The following is a 20205-nucleotide window of genomic DNA, read 5'->3' as shown; positions in this document are numbered from 1 at the left end:
TATGAAATTATTCTAAAACGGAATAAATAAAATTACATACAAATAAGATTACAAACATTATATGTAGTACAGAAATACTGTGTGTTGCTAATTAGTTGTTACAATTTTAGGAGATAAATTCTAATATATGACATGATAAGCAATGCACATGTTTTCCTTATGCAATGTTTCAATGACATATAAGCAGTTTTTGGGGGCCTGTATATTGAATGTTTTAATGGAATATTAGGCTTAAGTTATTTTAAAAAAGTGAAAGCTTCTTCAAAGTTATTTAGGAAGGGGGTGTTAACTGACTCTGTCTGTTCATTCAGAATGAGATCAGGGAACCTGTTTTTATGTGTATGAATCTCAATCTCCTCTAAGAGATTCAATGTGAAACCCTTGTCTTTGAGGTGTAATATCTGCAGGTTGTTTTCTATATTCTCAACTGTATGATTGTTTTCTGCAAGATGGGTGGCAAAAGCAGATTTGCTTAGGTTTTTCAGACATAGGGCATCAAGGTGTTCCTTGAATCTTGTTTCAAAAGCTCTACCTGTTTGGCCAATGTAGAATTTAGGACAGTTGTTACACTTGAGTTTATAAATTCCAGATCTTTTATGGGGTATGCTATTGTGTGGGAGTGAGTGTATGACTCTTTGTTGGAGTTTGTAATTGGTAGAGAAACTGATTTTGACATTCTTCTTCTTGAATAGGTTGGAAATTTTGTATGAAAGTGGGCCTATATATGGTAGGGCTACATATTTTACTGATTTTTTGTCTTTCATAGTAATTGTGGCTGTTGCTTGTTGCAAAGACTTATTGCTAGCAATTTTTTCTTTTGTTTTTTGAGAGAGTGTGTCTATGATTGAAGCATCATAGCCATTATTTTGGGCAATTGATTTGATTATGCTGATTTCTTTGTTCTGTTCAGTGGGGGTGAGGGGGACTTTATGCATACGATGTAGCATTGACCGGAAATTAGCCATCTTATGTTGGTTCGGGTGGCAGGATGTGTTATTGATGGTAACATCTGTGGTTGTTGGCTTTCGAAAGATACCAAAATGGTGTTTGTTATTTATGTTTGATATTTTGAGATCCAGAAAATTGATGCTATTATTGATTTCATGCTCCACTGTGAATTTGATGTTGTTGTGTAATTTGCTCAGATCTTCAGCTAAGGTATCAATTTCGCTGCTGTTACCATCAAAAAGTAATAGAGTGTCATCTACGTATCTCTTGTAGTAAATTATTTTACTGTTCATTTGGTTATTGGATGAGAAGAACTTTTGTACAAGATGGTTAATGTAAATATCAGCTAATAATCCAGCAAGACTGCTACCCATTGCAAGGCCATCATTTTGTTTATAGACTTTATTATTGAAGGTGAAGTAATTATTAGACAAGACAAATGTGATGATCTCTATTAACTCATATATTTCTGGTAGATTGATCTTTTTGTGTTTTAAGAGGTTACTTTTTATTATGTTAATTGTTTCATCTACTGGGATGTTAGTGTATAGGTTTACAATATCTAGTGAGGCAAATCTAGCTGTTGTTGGTATGTGGATGTCTTTGATATGATCTACAAGGTCCACTGTGTTTTTAACTGTATAACTATGTTCGAACATGTAGTAGGTGGTAAGGAGATCCTTCAATTTTCTGCTTATGTAGTATGCTGGGCTGTTTCTTGAGTTCACAACAGGGCGTATGGGGGAATTTTCTTTGTGGATCTTAGGCTGTGACCGAAGTTTCGGTGCAGTTGGATTCATGGTAATGCAGTCCCGAATTTCATATTTATTTAAGAGGGATTCAAAACTGTTGAGTAATTTACGAAGTTTAGCTTGAAATTTTGCTGTGGGGTCTGATTCTAGTTCTGTGAAATTATTGGACTGAAAAAATTTTAGAGTTTTTTCAATGTATTCTGATTCATACAAAACAACAACTGAATTTCCTTTATCAGCCTTTACCATGAGAGCTTTGTTAGCAGTAAGTTTATCATTGATATCTTTAAGAATTTTTTGTTCATTATTAATTATATTATTTTTTGAAAGGTGTATTACATATGTGAACTGTAGAGGTGAGAGACTGTTTCCTAATTGTAAATGCAACTTGTACACAGATTTATTCAGCTTATCATTCTTCTTATATTGTAATTTGATTTCTGTTTTTATCCAAGTAGTTTCACATTTTGCTTTAGCAAGCTTAGCAGCTTTTGTTTGACTATTGACCTTAACTTTAACATAATTTGGGGTCACTTTTTCTAACAGACATCTTTTGTTGAATTTTATGATGTTAATTGTTTTCATTACATCAATCTTACATCATCTTACTCATCACTAAACACATGCTTTCAAAAAATAATATAATTAATAATGAACAAAAAATTCTTGAAGATATCAATGATAAACTTACTGCTAACAAAGCTCTCATGGTAAAGGCTGATAAAGGAAATTCAGTTGTTGTTTTGTATGAATCAGAATACATTGAAAAAACTCTAGAATTTTTTCAGTCCAATAATTTCACAGAACTAGAATCAGACCCCACAGCAAAATTTCAAGCTAAACTTCGTAAATTACTCAACAGTTTTGAATCCCTCTTAAATAAATATGAAATTCGGGACTGCATTACCATGAATCCAACTGCACCGAAACTTCGGTCACAGCCTAAGATCCACAAAGAAAATTCCCCCATACGCCCTGTTGTGAACTCAAGAAACAGCCCAGCATACTACATAAGCAGAAAATTGAAGGATCTCCTTACCACCTACTACATGTTCGAACATAGTTATACAGTTAAAAACACAGTGGACCTTGTAGAACATATCAAAGACATCCACATACCAACAACAGCTAGATTTGCCTCACTAGATATTGTAAACCTATACACTAACATCCCAGTAGATGAAACAATTAACATAATAAAAAGTAACCTCTTAAAACACAAAAAGATCAATCTACCAGAAATATATGAGTTAATAGAGATCATCACATTTGTCTTGTCTAATAATTACTTCACCTTCAATAATAAAGTCTATAAACAAAATGATGGCCTTGCAATGGGTAGCAGTCTTGCTGGATTATTAGCTGATATTTACATTAACCATCTTGTACAAAAGTTCTTCTCATCCAATAACCAAATGAACAGTAAAATAATTTACTACAAGAGATACGTAGATGACACTCTATTACTTTTTGATGGTAACAGCAGCGAAATTGATACCTTAGCTGAAGATCTGAGCAAATTACACAACAACATCAAATTCACAGTGGAGCATGAAATCAATAATAGCATCAATTTTCTGGATCTCAAAATATCAAACATAAATAACAAACACCATTTTGGTATCTTTCGAAAGCCAACAACCACAGATGTTACCATCAATAACACATCCTGCCACCCGAACCAACATAAGATGGCTAATTTCCGGTCAATGCTACATCGTATGCATAAAGTCCCCCTCACCCCCACTGAACAGAACAAAGAAATCAGCATAATCAAATCAATTGCCCAAAATAATGGCTATGATGCTTCAATCATAGACACACTCTCTCAAAAAACAAAAGAAAAAATTGCTAGCAATAAGTCTTTGCAACAAGCAACAGCCACAATTACTATGAAAGACAAAAAATCAGTAAAATATGTAGCCCTACCATATATAGGCCCACTTTCATACAAAATTTCCAACCTATTCAAGAAGAAGAATGTCAAAATCAGTTTCTCTACCAATTACAAACTCCAACAAAGAGTCATACACTCACTCCCACACAATAGCATACCCCATAAAAGATCTGGAATTTATAAACTCAAGTGTAACAACTGTCCTAAATTCTACATTGGCCAAACAGGTAGAGCTTTTGAAACAAGATTCAAGGAACACCTTGATGCCCTATGTCTGAAAAACCTAAGCAAATCTGCTTTTGCCACCCATCTTGCAGAAAACAATCATACAGTTGAGAATATAGAAAACAACCTGCAGATATTACACCTCAAAGACAAGGGTTTCACATTGAATCTCTTAGAGGAGATTGAGATTCATACACATAAAAACAGGTTCCCTGATCTCATTCTGAATGAACAGACAGAGTCAGTTAACACCCCCTTCCTAAATAACTTTGAAGAAGCTTTCACTTTTTTAAAATAACTTAAGCCTAATATTCCATTAAAACATTCAATATACAGGCCCCCAAAAACTGCTTATATGCCATTGAAACATTGCATAAGGAAAACATGTGCATTGCTTATCATGTCATATATTAGAATTTATCTCCTAAAATTGTAACAACTAATTAGTAACACACAGTATTTCTGTACTACATATAATGTTTGTAATCTTATTTGTATGTAATTTTATTTATTCCATTTTAGATTAATTTCATACAATAGCAAAGAGATATTTTACTGTACCCATATCGACTATACAGCATCTGTAAGTTAACATCGTTATGACTGTAAGCTCTTTGCAAATATTGTTCTCGTTTGTAATATGAAGCTGGGCCACGTTTTGTAAACGTTATTCGTGTGTGCTGCGTGTGTAATTAAGATGATGAGGTTGAAAGTGACGTCCATTGACTGGAATAGCACTCACATAGTGCATATTGAAAAGTGTATTAAGCTTGCGTTCGAAAACATAAACGCACGAATATTTTGTCAGGCAGAACTACATAGCTCGTAAGTACACTAACCTGCACGTTTACTAAGTTTAAAACAAAAAACTATGTCATGAGCAATTAGATTTTGTAAAAGAAGTAAATCTTTTGTAAAAATACCATTACCGATATGACAACAAAAATATTTCTTTCCTTTCCCAGTGCAGCAAACGAATAACAAAAACAAAACTAGGTCCAACTTAGAATGCTTGTAACTGCCATCTGAAGATGGATTTGTAAAGAAAAATCCGAAACCGGTCATGGTCTGAAGATAATAAACCTTTTTAAACCATACATGTGGCTGGTAGCTGTTTTTTATAAATTATAAACCTTTAGCATCAAAAGAGTCATTTAAATCAATGCAGTCATATCAATTATGAACAGGCCAAATTCTTCTACACTGTCATTCTCTTCTGCTATTTGCTTGTTATTACCACTTCATTCTGTTTCAATAATAACATTATCTGTAATATTCTCATTATTGTCTAAGGCTTCATCAAACTTTGGTATGTCTTGCATGAGAGAAATATTGGAGAGGTTAACCATCTCCCCACCCTGAGGTTCCAGTTTGTCATTACTTGATTCGTCACTACTTGATATTCCTTCATAAAAGTAATCTTAAAATACTTGGTAGTCTTCATCATATAAATTACAGCAATCACCAATACTAGTGGGAAAATGCTCCTATTGCCACACAAAAATGTGAAAATGTTCTTGTTTATTTAAAAGACTGTGACTGAAAAGTAGGGTACCAGCTGCCTCACGCTACCTTCCTCATCATCTTTAAAAATATTCCCAAAAAATTTTTAAGCAAACTAATACATGCTGATTTTAACATGCAGCTCACCTCTAACTTCCATGAGCTCCCCTAACAATAACTCTCTCACAGCCATTAGTTCATCACTCTAAATTGTTCACCCCCATCCACTCCCATCTGCTCATTCTCATTCACTCATTCAGACCAACTCATTGTCATTATCTCTTTGTGTCTAGCTGTAACTGCCTCCTGTGTCACAGCCATAGTCTCCTTTGTTCTGTCATACCACTACAACCTCCTCTCACTGTCACTGTCTCCCTCTTGCTCTCTCTTAGTGCTACTATCTTATTTATTCCTTCCCAGTGCTTCTGTCTACTCTCAGTGTCAGTATCTCTCTCTTTCTCACTGTCATTGTCATAGACTCTGTCTCTCATTATCACTGCCTCTCAGTCACATCAATTTCGCCTCCTCTTTGTCGCTCTTTCACTGGCAGTCTCCTTCACTCTTTCCGTAGCACTGTTCTGTCATTGTTAACTATGTCCCCTTGCCACTGTGACCCTCTCTTTCTCTCACACTGCCATTGTCTCATTTGCTCTTTTTATACCAACCACAGTCTACTATCGTCCTGTATTTACTGCTTTTCCATCTCCTTCCCACTGCCACTGTCTCTGTCTCTCAAAGCATAAAGAAGTGTGAATATGTTTCCATGTCAAAATTATTGGGAAAATTTTTAAAGGTGCTACCCCACTTTTCAGTCAGAGTCTTTTAAATAAATAGGAACATATTCACATTTTTTGTGATCCAATACAAGCATTTTTCCACTGGTTCCCCCCTTTTCCCTGCTGCAACAGGGCATGTCAATCACATGAAAAGAAGTGTGTTGGTGAGCAAAATTTTGATAGATTACTTATACAGAACTTAAAATAATGCAACACTAATTTTACACCCCAGACCAGATCCTACGTGTAAAAAATTTTTGCATGTGCTTCAGTACTACAACATGGGGTTCCCAGAACCATAATGACGGTAACAGACACATGTTACAGCACATTCCAAACACCACTTCATAAACTGTATTTTCACCTCCCACCAGATTTTACATGTGTATTTTATGTTTAATAGTAAGGTAACTATTAAGTTCTGTATCTTGGAAGCAGATAAAGGTATCAAGAAAATTTTCAAGACTGCTCGAGATCAGGATCTTTGGAATACATCACAAACATTTTAGCCATTTCCTATGCATAGCTGTCTTGGAATCTGTGACCAACTTGTTGTTGTGGTCTTCAGTCCTGAGACTGGTTTGATGCAGCTCTCCATGCTACTCTATCCTGTGCAAGCTTCTTCATCTCCCAGTACTTACTGCAACCTACATCCTTCTGAATCTGCTTAGTGTATTCATCTCTGGTCTCCCTCTACGATTTTTACCCTCCACGCTGCCCTCCAATGCTAAATTTGTGATTCCTTGATGCCTCAAAACATGTCCTACCAACCGATCCCTTCTTCTAGTCAAGTTGTGCCACAAACTTCTCTTCTCCCCAATCCTATTCAATACCTCCTCATTAGTTACGTGATCTACCCACCTTATCTTCAGCATTCTTCTGTAGCACCACATTTCGAAAGCTTATATTCTCTTCTTGTCCAAACTAGTTATCGTCCATGTTTCACTTCCATACATGGCTACACTCCATACAAATACTTTCTGAAAAGACTTCCTGGCACTTAAATCCATACTCGATGTTATCAAATTTTTCTTCTTCAGAAACGATTTCCTTGCCATTGCCAGTCTACATTTTGTATCCTCTCTACTTCGACCATCATCAGTTATTTTACTCCCTAAATAGCAAAACTCCTTTACTACTTTAAGTGTCTCATTTCCTAATCTAATTCCCTCAGCATCACCCGATTTAATTTGACTACATTCCATTATCCTCATTTTGCTTTTGTTGATATTCATCTTATATCCTCCTTTCAAGACACTGTCCATTCCGTTCAACAGCTCTTCCAAGTCCTTTGCTGTCTCTGACAGAATTACAATGTCATTGGCGAACCTCAAAGTTTTTACTTCTTCTCCATGAATTTTAATACCTACTTCGAATTTTTCTTTTGTTTCCTTTACTGCTTGCTCAATATACAGATTGAATAACATCGGGGAGAGGCTACAACCCTGTCTCACTCCTTTCCCAACCACTGCTTCCCTTTCATGTCCCTCGACTCTTATAACTGCCATCTGGTTTCTGTACAAATTGTAAATAACCTTTCGCTCCCTGTATTTTACCCCTGCCACCTTCAGAATTTGAAAGAGAGTATTCCAGTTAACATTGTCAAAAGCTTTCTCTAAGTCTACAAATGCTAGAAACGTAGGTTTGCCTTTTCTTAATCTTTCTTCTAAGATAAGTCGTAAGGTTAGTATTGCCTCACGTGTTCCAATATTTCTACGGAATCCAAACTGATCTTCCCCGAGGTCCACTTCTACCAGTTTTTGCATTCGTCTGTAAAGAATTCGCGTTAGTATTTTGCAGCTGTGACTTATTAAACTGATAGTTTGGTAATTTTCACATCTGTCAACACCTGCTTTCTTTGGGATTGGAATTATTATATTCTTCTTGAAGTCTGAGGGTATTTCGCCTGTCTCATACATCTTGCTCACCAGATGGTAGAGTTTTGTCATGACTGGCTCTCCCAAGGCCATCAGTAGTTCTAATGGAATGTTGTCTACTCCCGGGGCCTTGTTTCGACTCAGGTCTTTCAGTGCTCTGTCAAACTCTTCACGCGGTATCTTATCTCCCATTTTGTCTTCATCTACATCCTCTTCCATTTCCATAATATTGTCCTCAAGTACATTGCCCTTGTATAAACCCTCTATATACTCCTTCCACCTTTCTGCCTTCCCTTCTTAGCTTAGAATTGGGTTGCCATCTGAGCTCTTGATATTCATACAAGTGGTTCTCTTCTCTCCAAAGGTCTCTTTAATTTTCCTGTAGGCAGTATCTATCTTACCCCTAGTGAGACAAGCCTCTACATCCTTACATTTGTCCTCTAGCCATCCCTGCTTAGCCATTTTGCACTTCCTGTCGATCTCATTTTTGAGACGTTTGTATTCCTTTTTGTTTGCTTCATTTACTGCATTTTTATATTTTCTCCTTTCATCAATTAAATTCAATATTTCTTCTGTTACCCAAGGATTTCTATTAGCCCTCGTCTTTTTACCTACTTGATCGTCTGCTGCCTTCACTACTTCATCCCTCAGAGCTACCCATTCTTCTTCTACTGTATTTCTTTCCCCCATTCCTGTCAATTGTTCCCTTATGCTCTCCCTGAAACTCTCTACAACCTCTGGTACTTTCAGTTTATCCAGGTCCCATCTCCTTAAATTCCCACCTTTTTGCAGTTTCTTCAGTTTCAATCTGCAGTTCATAACCAATAGATTGTGGTCAGAATCCACATCTGCCCCAGGAAATGTCTTACAATTTAAAACCTGGTTCCTAAATATCTGTCTTACCATTATATAATCTATCTGATACCTTTTAGTACCTCCAGGATTCTTCCAGGTATACAACCTTCTTTTATGACTCTTGAACCAAGTGTTAGTTATGATTAAGTTATGCTCTGTGCAAAATTCTACAAGGCGGCTTCCTCTTTCATTTCTTCCCCCGCAATCCATATTCACCTACTATGTTTCCTTCTCTCCCTTTTCCTACTGACGAATTCCAGTCACCCATGACTATTAATTTTTCGTCTCCCTTCACTACCTGAATAATTTCTTTTATCTCGTCATATATTTCATCTATTTCTTCATCATCTGCAGAGCTAGTTGGCATATAAACTTGTACTACTGTAGTGGGCGTCGGCTTTGTGTCTATCTTGGCCACAATAATGCGTTCACTGTGCTGTTTGTAGTAGCTAACCCGGACTCCTATTTTTTTATTCATTATTAAACCTACTCCTGCATTACCCCTATTTGATTTTGTATTTATAACCCTGTATTCACCTGACCAAAAGTCTTGTTCCTCCTGCCACCAAACTTCACTAATTCCCACTATATCTAACTTTAACCTATCCATTTCCCTTTTTAAATTTTCTAACCTACCTGCCCGATTAAGGGATCTGACATTCCACGCTCCGATCCGTAGAACGAACGCCAGTTTTCTTTCTCCTGATAACGACGTCCTCCTGAGTAGTCCCCGCCTGGAGATCCGAATGGGGGACTATTTTACCTCCGGAATATTTTACCCAAGAGGACGCCATCATCATTTAATCATACAGTAAAGCTGCATGTCCTCGGGAAAAAATACGGCTGTAGTTTCCCCTTGCTTTCAGCCGTTCGCAGTACCACAACAGCAAGGCCGTTTTGGTTATTGTTACAGGGCCAGATCAGTCAATTATCCAGTCTGTTGCCCCTGCAACTACTGAAAAGGCTGCTGCCCCTCTTCAGGAACCACATGTTTGTCTGGCCTCTCAACTGATACCCCTCCATTGTGGTTGCACCTACGGTACGGCCATCTGTATCGCTGAGGCACGCAAGCCTCCCCACCAACGGCAAGGTCCAACTTGTGGCATGAAAAAATAATAAAAAACACTTTTCTCAGGTTTTCTGGGGAACAACTCATTAACTAACAGTGCCTCCATAAACCCACTAAGGTCCAACATAAACCACATCAAATGCAAAAAGAACCAACTGACTTACTCCATTTACTTAAGCAGGAGAAAGTGTGTTGTATTCTTACTTTGACCCTGTAATGTAGCAAAGGAACTGTCCAATTAGACGCATTGAAAACTGTCGTGATATTTTTATTACAGGAAGAACACACTGAAAGAAACACAATATCAAAGTTTTATCCTCTAAGACTCACTGCAGTATTAAAGAAGAAGAAGAAGAAGAAGAAGAAGAAGTTGAAAACTGTCAAACTCTTGTTTCGCCAGGTGGCTGAAGGAATGTACACCCCTGCCATAACTTGGCAGACATCGCATGCACAAGATGGCAGGTGCAAAGCCTTGTTTGATGGCACAATGATAAACACAGCACAATGTGATCATGATTTGTAAAGTGAATTTCAGTTTCCCTTGACAGTTTCTCTGACACAATTGTTCGCAGTTACTGTTGACTTGAATTTGCAACTCGTTTAACATCCAAATCAATTAGCATTTGCCTTTGTGGTTGTGTGTCAACTGTGGAGATATGGCTGAATTAATTTTCTTTGTTTTTTCTTAATATATGCTAGATAATGGCATTTGTCTTTGAGCAGTTTCCAGATATTCGCAGTAATGTAAAATCCAGTTGTTTTCAACATTGCAAAGATAAAATATGAAGGACATGGTATGCAGTTGAAATAATCTACTTCTCTTGAAGACCTATTTCTTATTAGTTAATTTGTTGTTTGTTCATTTGAATGGTATCGACATTTCGTGAAAAATTAATGGAAACAGAAGAAGAAACAAAATAACTGACGATTCTGTGAATTGTGGTTCGTACAATGATTGTTCTGCTGATCGAAGTCGAGAACGAAAACACAGTATCATCCTTGCCCTAAAGAGAACTTGTTGGTAATAACTTCTAGTGTCAAAGAAAAGTCTACAAATTTTTGTTTAATGAAGGATGGAGAAAACACTTTAAGTTAAACAGTATACAAAGCCAGTTCTGTTTTGTAATACTGTAGAGAAATTCATAGTTGACGTCAAGATGAAGCGTCTTGTTATCCCCTAAAATGCTGTGTATAAAGCCAGTCATTCAGGTTTTGTGCAAGAACTATGTGCAAACCATATTTCAAGCAAAATAAAGACAAAGTCTCTTTTGCAGTTGTATACAACAATGCCAGTGAATAAGTAGCAGTGGATTATCTTCCCACATCATTATACCTGCCTTCAGGAACTTAAAGGCAAATTAAGACCAAAAATTTTTAAAAAAATTGGTTTCTAGTAGTAGCAAAATCTGGAAAAATGGAAGAGAATAATTTTCAATATTACATCTGAAACTTCTTCATACAACTTGCAGCAAATAATTCATTGCTTTTGTTGGACTCTTGATTTGGACATAACATCTCATCTGTCTTTAGGAAGTATGAAAAGATTTCAGCCTATAGATAAGAAATTTTTCGACACTATAAAGCATTATTAGAAAATTGTCGGACATAATAATTTCTGATAGCTCTTTGTCATTTCAGGTTTATTGGTCAACTAGTATTGTTAAAATTCAGTCTGCATTGTCTGCACCGTGTGAATTATCTGTTTGTGTCATCAGGTTTTACAAATTTGATCAAGAATGCCTGGTATGCAGCACAATATGCAGAACAATGGCCACAGCCATTTCTTATTCCATCTGTCTAAGTAAAACTAGTAATTACTGTGGCATACCTAAATGCATTGATTTTTCTTTCCTCATGTGTTCATGGTGTAAAGAAAATGTTTGTTTTCATGATCCAAAATATAATTTGTATTTTTGTGATGACTACTGGAAATAATCAAGGAACTGTTTCATTGTTAGTACAATATACCTTATTCAAAAATTATCATAAGACCTGTACCACAGAAATTGCTATAAAATATTTCATGTCAACACATTAAAGTCCTGAGTGATGGAAGTCATCGGTAATATATCATCATATACTGCCATGATTTTCTTTCCTCTGCTAACCACTTGTATAGCAATTACATCTGCAACAGCTTAACTGGACATGAACTGTAAGTTATTAAAAACATTAATAATTTGAGACATTTTTAGCATGATTTTAAGTGCTTAAAATTCGCGTGTGTGCTCTTTGGACTTTGAGTAAGTGGCGCCACATTGTCTTGTCATGGCTGCATTTGCGTATTCACTGATTTGTGCATCAGGGAGGGAGTGCTATACAAACCACTGTCATAAGCGGTTCTTTGTGCAGCAAAAATGAGGAACTTGAACATTTTTTTAAAAATATGTGTAGTGTGATTTGACAGCTAAAATTTTGAACTGGCATTTCTTTCAATATATTCTTCCTGTATAAAAAAAATCAGATGGGTTTCGAATGTTGAATTGGACCATTCCTTCATAACAAGATCCTTCTGTTAGGCATACAGATTTGTCAGCATATTCTGAAGTGAACCTAACTGGTATACAGATTGCACTACAAGAGTTTCCTTTATTTAGTGACTTAAGTGGCCTGGCTGTAGCAAAGGGTTGACACATAACCGTCATGTATTCAGAAAATATCTTTCTAGTGAAACAATTGGCCCTTTAATAACATGCAGTAAGGAGTGTCATCGATAGGGCATCTCAGGTAGATTTCGTACTCCCGATTTCCAGGACCCTATTGACACCTTTCCGCAAAAGCAGTTTCACGTGTATGGAATACCATTTCAGCATTGAGACTGGATTTGTGATTTCCTGTGAGAATGATCACAGTAGGCAGTAACTGATGGGAACTCATTTAGAAAAACAGATGATGTATAAGGCAGTCATCAAGAAATCAATAGACCTTTTGATGTTCTTGAGCTGTCATTGATTTAGGAGATAATCTGAGCACCTGTCGAACGATGTTATCAGGTGATGCCGTTGTTTACCATGTAGCGAGGTCATGAGGTTATCAGAAGATCAAAACAAATTACAAAATTATTCACACAAGATACTGTAAAATGAGGTGAATCCGATCCAAAATGACAGTGTGGTGGTGCTTTTTTTTTTTCGTCCATTTACTGTTGGGATATCGGAATAAAAATTCAATATGGTAGTTTCACAACCTTGATAATGATATCTTCATGTGTTATGTTATTTTCAGTTTATAATTGCAGTTAACTGTTGATCGGTTTCATCTCCTCATTTGGGGTGAATCTGATCACCATTGTATTTTGTATGCAGGAATGGTATCAGACTTCTAGTGAAGTGAATCCGATCACTATTTTGATTTTTAAAAAATACAATTTTTTCCAAATTTCTAGACTAAACAAATTTTATAAGCACACTAATCTTGAGATTTTTGCTATAAAAACACTTGCATTCACAAAATTTGACAAACAAATGTTAATTTTTAGTTATTATGTGTCATTATCAATGTGAAAAGTATTTACTCAACGTCATACTCATCTATCCCTTCAAAAATAAATTTACCTCATCTTCTACATTCTGGAATAACTTTTTAAATGATTTGGCTATTTCTACATCAGTTGCATCATCAGGTTCTGGAAAGACAAAATAAACATTACCATCAAGAAGTTTCTTCCTCAGAAATGTCATTTCATAGGTGTCATTAGAGATGCTTTAAATTTTACCAATCAAAAACCTGAACCTTTTTTTCATAGGAAATATTGTGGTGAAATCATTTTCTATAAATTCATGCCAATCCTTGTCCATTTCTTCATTTTCATAACAAGAATGAAAGATTGCTACTCACTGTAAAGATGACATGTTAAGTTGCAGTCAGGCACAATGAAAGGACAGTTACACATTTAGCTTTTGGCGAAAACCTTCTTCGTAAAAGGAAACACACAAACGTTCACTCACACTGGCAAGCACACCTTATGCATGCGTGACAGTCATCTCTGGTAGCTCAGACCGGAATGCAACTTTCACGTTGAACAGAAGCAGCTGTCTGGAGGGGGCAGAGAAGGAAAGCGATAGCAGAACACAGGTGGGGGAAAATGAAAGTGCCTTCAGGTGGAGTGTGCAGGGACTAGAAGGTCTAGATGGAGGCCCGACAAGACTGCCAACAGGTGCAGCATTGGTAGCTGTGGTGTGCAGAGGAGAGGGGGAGTGGGAAGTGGAAAAGGAGAGGAACAAGGAAGGGGAAAGACAGGTGTATTGGCAGAGAGTGGCACATTAAGAGGTTAAGGGGACATGAATAAGAAGTAGGTGATAGGATAGTGGGGATGGAAGCTGTTGGGTGAAGGAAATGGTGACGTTGGGTTACTGTAGGTTGAGGCCAGGATAATTTGGGAGCACAGAATGTGTTGTAAGGATAGCTCCCATCTCCACATAGAAAAGCTGATGGTGGAGGGAGAATCCAGATGGCCAGATTGTGAAGCAGCCATTGAAATCAAACATGTTATATTCAGCTTCATGTAGTGCCACGGGGTGGTCTACTTTGCTCTTGGCCAAAGTTCGGCGGTGGCCATTCATCCTGGTAGACAACTGGATAGCAGTCATACCAATATAAAAAGCTGTAAAATGATTGCAGCAGAGTTGCTATACGACATGGCTGCTTTCACAGGTGGCCCAGCCCCTGATGGGGTAGGGTAAGCCTGTGACATAACTGCAATAGGAAGTGCTGGGTAAGTGGATTGGACAGGTCTTGCACCTGGGACTTCAACAGGGATGCGATTCTTGTGGCAAGGGGTTAGGATTGGGAGTGGCATAGGGATGGAATAGGATGTTATGGAGGTTGGGTGGGCAACACACCACTACTTTATGAGAGGTGGGAAGTATTTAGGGTAGGCTGCCCTTCATTTCTGAGCATGATGGTAGGTAATCAAAACTCTGATGAAGGATGTGGTTCAGTTCATCCAGTCTGGGGTGTTATTGGCTGGCAAAGGGGCACTCCTTTGTAACTGTTTCTTAGGAGTGGTGTGAGGACTGGGTGTGTGTGGTGAAATGGTATGATCTGTTTGCAGACTAGGTCTGAGTGATAGTGCCTGCCTGTGCAGGTGTTGGTGAGATCCTCAGCATACTGGACAGGGCAGCTCTTGTCACTTCAGGTACACCATCCCGAATGACGAGACTGTGTGGGAGGGGTTTTTTGGTGTGGGAGAAATGACAAGCTCTGCTACAATCATTGCACAGCTTTTATATTGATATGACTACCAACCAGCTGTCCACCAGTATAAATGATCAATGCCAAATTATGGCCAAGAGCGAAGTAGCCCACCTTTTGGCACTACGTGCAGATAAAGTTATTCTAACAATGGAAAATACAGGATGGAGTAATGACAATATTATGAAAGGGATAGATTGCTACTCACCATAGTTCTTTTTGACAGCAATGAGATAAAAGCAAAAGTATATTGAAATCAAATGCCTCCAATTGCCAATTATGCTATAGTTTTATTCACACAACCGGTTTTGACTTAGTTATGAGTCAATCTCAAGTGTATTAAGTGTTTTTTGCTACAGCTGATGATGACAAACACTGTCTAAACTTATACACTTTGTTATACGAACAAGCATTCCTCAGCACATAAACACTTAACACACTTCAGAATGACACATTATTGATTTGAAGCTAATTATATCAATAAAACTATTACACAATTGACAAGTGGAGTATTTGATTTCCGTAAGTATGCAGTCAACAATTGCATAAGTACTCCAACCCTTCAAGGAGTGACAACACAAATGTTTCTCAGGATAAAGACAAAAGTATTGAGTCTTTCTACAAGTTGCTGTGACAGGATTGCAATAGCAACTACAGCAAAGCTGACTCACATACACACACAGAGGAAATGTTCATTTAGTCTCTTACTTTTAAGGAGAAATAAGTTTCCTTCTCCAGGAGGAACAGGCTCTTTGAGGAAACTGTTTCTTGATTTAAGCCTTTGGGTAGTCTGTCAAATTCTTTATAGTATGGATGTGGAGCTCTTTTTCTAGGCAACTGCAGTGGCAAAAAACAATATTCTCCAGAAAATTGCTAAACCACAAGTCTAAACAGTTAAGCAGGCTGCAGACTGTTGATAATACAGTGTGGAAAAAATAAAACTGGCCATGGAAATATTTACAATAAGACTGGTGCTGGATTGACCCTTGTTAATGAACATCACAGAAGACACTGGAAATGGTCACTGTTTATGTCAATGCAGCACTGTGCTTGGTTTGTTAAACTGTGAGGCAGGCATAGCAGTTTTGCCTGAGGGGTTAGCTGCAATCCCATTTCAAGTGTATCATTGTTTGTGCCATTGGCCCTGGGGGGTGCACATGCTCATTTTCGTGGTTCTAGACAACACAGACATAAAGAGTGATATGTTGTCCACTGCATCAGAGGAGTAGCCATTTTCGATTGTGTGTGTCAACAACAAAAATTTGGGCCAATTTAACACACAGAATGCCAAGTGTGACAATGAGGAAAGACTTTTTCTGAAAGCTGGGCAATGAGAAGGGTGACATTTGTCAGGATTTTGACACATCATGCCAGAATGCACCTGCCTCCAGATGTGAAGTGGAAGCAAAATTGTTTTATGTGTTGTTGTTGTTGTTGTTGTTGTTGTGGTCTTCAGTCCAGAGACTGGTTTTATGCAGCTGTGTGTGCTACTCCATCCTGTGCAACCTTCTTCATCTCCCAGTAACTACTGCAACATATATCCTTATGAATGTGCTTAGTGTATTCATCCCTTGGTCTCCGTCTGCGATTTTTACCCTCCGCACTTTCCTCCAATACTAAATTGGTGATCCCTTGGTGCCTCAGAAAATGTCCTACCAATCGATCCCTTCTTCTAGTCAAGTTGTGCCACAAATTCCTATTCTCCCCAGTTTTATTTAGTACCTCCTCATTAGTTACGTGGTCTACCCATCTAATCTTCAGCATTCTTCTGTAGCACCACATTTCAAAAGCTTCCAGTCTCTTCTTGTGTAAACTATTTATCATGCATGTTTCACATCCATACAGGGCTACACTCCATACAAATTCTTTCAGAAAAGACTTCCTGACACTTAAATCTATACTCAATGTTAACAAATTTCTCTTCTTCAGAAATGCTTTCCTTGCCATTGCCAGTCTATGTTTTATGTCTTCTCTACTTCAACCATCATCAGTTATTTTGCTCCCCACATAGCAAAAGTCATCTACTACTTTAAGTGTCTAATCTCCTAATCTAATTCCCTCAGCATCACCTGATTTAATTAGCCTACATTCCATTATACTCATTTTGCTTTTGTTGATGTTCATCTTATATCCTCCTTTCAAGACTCTGTCCATTCCGTTCAACTGCTCTTCCAAGCCCTTTGCTGTTTCGGACAGAATTACAGTGTTGTCAGCAAACCTTAAAGTTTTTGTTTCTTCTCCATGGATTTTGAGTGATGAAGGTTCAATTTCCTTTGACAAGGAGTCAGTCGTTTGTGAGTGTGACGTCAATCAAGGCATCATTTCAGGTACCAAGGTAGAGTAGTGGCTTTAGTCATCACACTGGGAGGATTATGGTCAACTATGAGGACACACCTCTAGTGCGAACACTAAATATTGCAGTGCACATCAAGATCACAATGCGGCATACATCCAAAACATCATCCAGCTCATTTTGCTGCCATTCCTACAGTGTCAGGGGATTTGCTCTTCCAGTTTGATGTTAACTGTTCTCTAATGCTCACATTATCAGTTCATTCTCAAAGATGTTCACCACCTCCTGCAAACAATACAATAATTTAACTTGTGTCCATTAAGTTTGTGTGATACAGGCTGCTACTGCATTACTGGCACTATCCATTAATCAGTTGCAAGAATGGGTAGCAACATACTCACCTGTTTATTGATATCTGATAAGCCTTGGCCACTGTAAGGACAATACTGCATCACCGAGTAGCTGGAAGAGATGCAATGTTACATATGCTACATGGTGATGACCCTGTCAATTAAATCTTCTTGGCGTACCTGGCAACTGTAGAAGATTGTAATATTAGTCATGTCTACTAGTTCTTAAAGCAGACAAAATAAATAGTACAGAGAGAGGCTAAATAATGTAGAAGTTGTTATACTATGTCAACACTCTTTTATTTGTTGTGACTAAGTAAATTTCGTATGATCAATGACCATAAAAGTGAGCTGTAAGCTGTCAGTTTATGATACAAAGATTACTGAGAAGAGTGCTTATGTCAGTGTGGTTCTGCCACACAGATTTAGATGGAAGCTGTGTTAGAATAAACATAACAAGTATTAGCTTTGGCCATTGTGTATCCAATTACACAGACAGCTGAGGCCCTTAGTTTTAGCCAGTTGACTTTCTAGCTAGTGTGGAAAGCTTGGTCTGTAGGGAATACGAGCATGAAAGTAGCTTTTTATCCCAGTAACAGTGAAGTCAGTAACTGTGATATGCTCTAGCTGTCACGATGTGAACCCATAGCTGATAAAATATAAATTTTGGAAACAGACTTTGATAAACTCAGGCTTGCGTAGTGGTAGGAGTGATTGTTTGAGAAAGGGGTTGTGACCCCAAACTGGTCGCAGAGGAAAAAATAAATAAATAAATAAATAAGACAAAAATGTAGTACAACAATGGACTCTATTTCTAAAACAATGAATCAGCCTGTGTGCAATGTTTGCCCCATCTGATGGTGGAGACCTAGGATGCCAACAGTGAATTATGCAGCAGTAAAAATGTTTCTCGACACAGGATGCCTTTGTCGTTCCCAGGTTGTGTCCTGGCAGAGAAATTATGCAGTGTCTTCCTCTCCAGATTGTATAACTTGGGTTTCCAGGAAAGACTTCAGGATGCTAAATTTGCTTTCAAATCACTGTCTTGGTCTTTTGTTCACTTGGTCTGCCCTGTCATGTTGGACAATGGAAGTTGGTCAGTTAATACACTAAAATACATCTCCTCAATTTAAATTTTACTGTGGGTCTGCCATTTAAATAATCTCTTTCAAAATTAAATATAATCACCATTTGATTAATAATATGAATGTCAGTAATGAGGCAGTCACATGGGGATTTGGCCAAGATAGAAGTGACATTGGGTTACTGTATGCAAGGTACAGATATTGTTGTCCAAAATAAATCTGTACATAGGTATATTACAATTATATAGTGTGCAGACTGTATATTATGTAAATATAATTTCTTTCATTTGGAAATGTTGCTTCAAGCATTTTTGTTTTTCTCTTACATGTTAATAAGATTATAGACTTGATATTTTTTTAAATTGTTGGTATTAATTATCCTATTCACATATTGCTTCTTGTTTCTGTACATTCTTGTCAAGGATAATTAATTTGCCTCTCATCTGTTTTATAGGAAAGCAAGAACATCGTGCACAGGCTGTTTTCAACCACACGGAAGACTATGTGCTCTTTCCTGATGAGGCCACAACATCATTATGTGCATGGAACTCTCGTAATGCTTCTCGCAAGCAGCTACTTTCATTAGGTCAGTTTCCCTGTTTCTTTCTCTTTTATTTTATTTTATTTATTAATTTATTTATTTTTTATTTTTTGCATTAATAGGGTTGGATTTATAGACCCACAAAGCATGTGCTTATTCGTATTCTGGGTGTTCTATTTATCTAATGACCAGAGCTGCGCCCACTTTGCACCTTTTTGGCCAGTGTCATTCAAATAGTGAAACAAACATCTCGAATGTAACAGTGAAGTCTGCGAAGGCAACAATGGCAAGACTAAATTATTCCATACAACAATGATCCATACATGCATACAGAGTCCTCTCGTATTGTTTAGAGATTGTTTGAACAGAAATTTCCAGGAGTTTCATTGCCAATTTGTGATGCAGTTAAATTGGTGAATAAATTTCGTGAAACATGAAGTGTTCATGACAAGAAGTGTCAACGACAACATACAGTGCTCACAGAAGCTCATCTGAGGACATTTCTTACCACCTGGAAAATTCTCCTAAAAGTCCCTGAACATGTCGCTCATAGCAAATGCAACAATTTCTTGCACTTGTGTACAAAGAGCTGATACATTACTTGGGCTAAGGCTCTGTAAACAGTAGTGCAAGAACTTAAACATGGTGATCCCATGCACAGATTTTGGTTTTGTGAATGGGTTTTTAAACATGTGCAGGATTGTGAAATGGATCCTTACCTATTCTGTTTTCAGACAGACCTTGATCCCATTTAGACGGGTATGTTAATCTGAAAACTGTCAACATTGGTGTGCTGACAGGCATATTCTGCTTCATGATGAACCCCTTGATGATCAGAAAA

At 37.5% G+C, this 20205-nt stretch overlaps 1 protein-coding gene across 1 annotated transcript in view; it reads left to right on the top strand.

The window, feature by feature from the left end:
* LOC126262459 (cleavage stimulation factor subunit 1) overlaps nucleotides 1-20205 on the top strand; it is a 197277-nt gene that overhangs the window by 162925 nt on the left and 14147 nt on the right. Inside the window, exon 9 of the mRNA XM_049959115.1 lies at nucleotides 19278-19409. Within this exon, the coding sequence (XP_049815072.1) occupies nucleotides 19278-19409 (132 nt within the window). The remainder of the gene's footprint in view (nucleotides 1-19277; nucleotides 19410-20205) is intronic.

Source organism: Schistocerca nitens, chromosome 6, assembly GCF_023898315.1.
Source record: "Schistocerca nitens isolate TAMUIC-IGC-003100 chromosome 6, iqSchNite1.1, whole genome shotgun sequence".
NCBI lineage: Eukaryota > Metazoa > Arthropoda > Insecta > Orthoptera > Acrididae > Schistocerca > Schistocerca nitens.
Note: the sequence above shows the minus strand (reverse complement) of the source record. Positions and strands in the feature narration are given on the sequence as shown.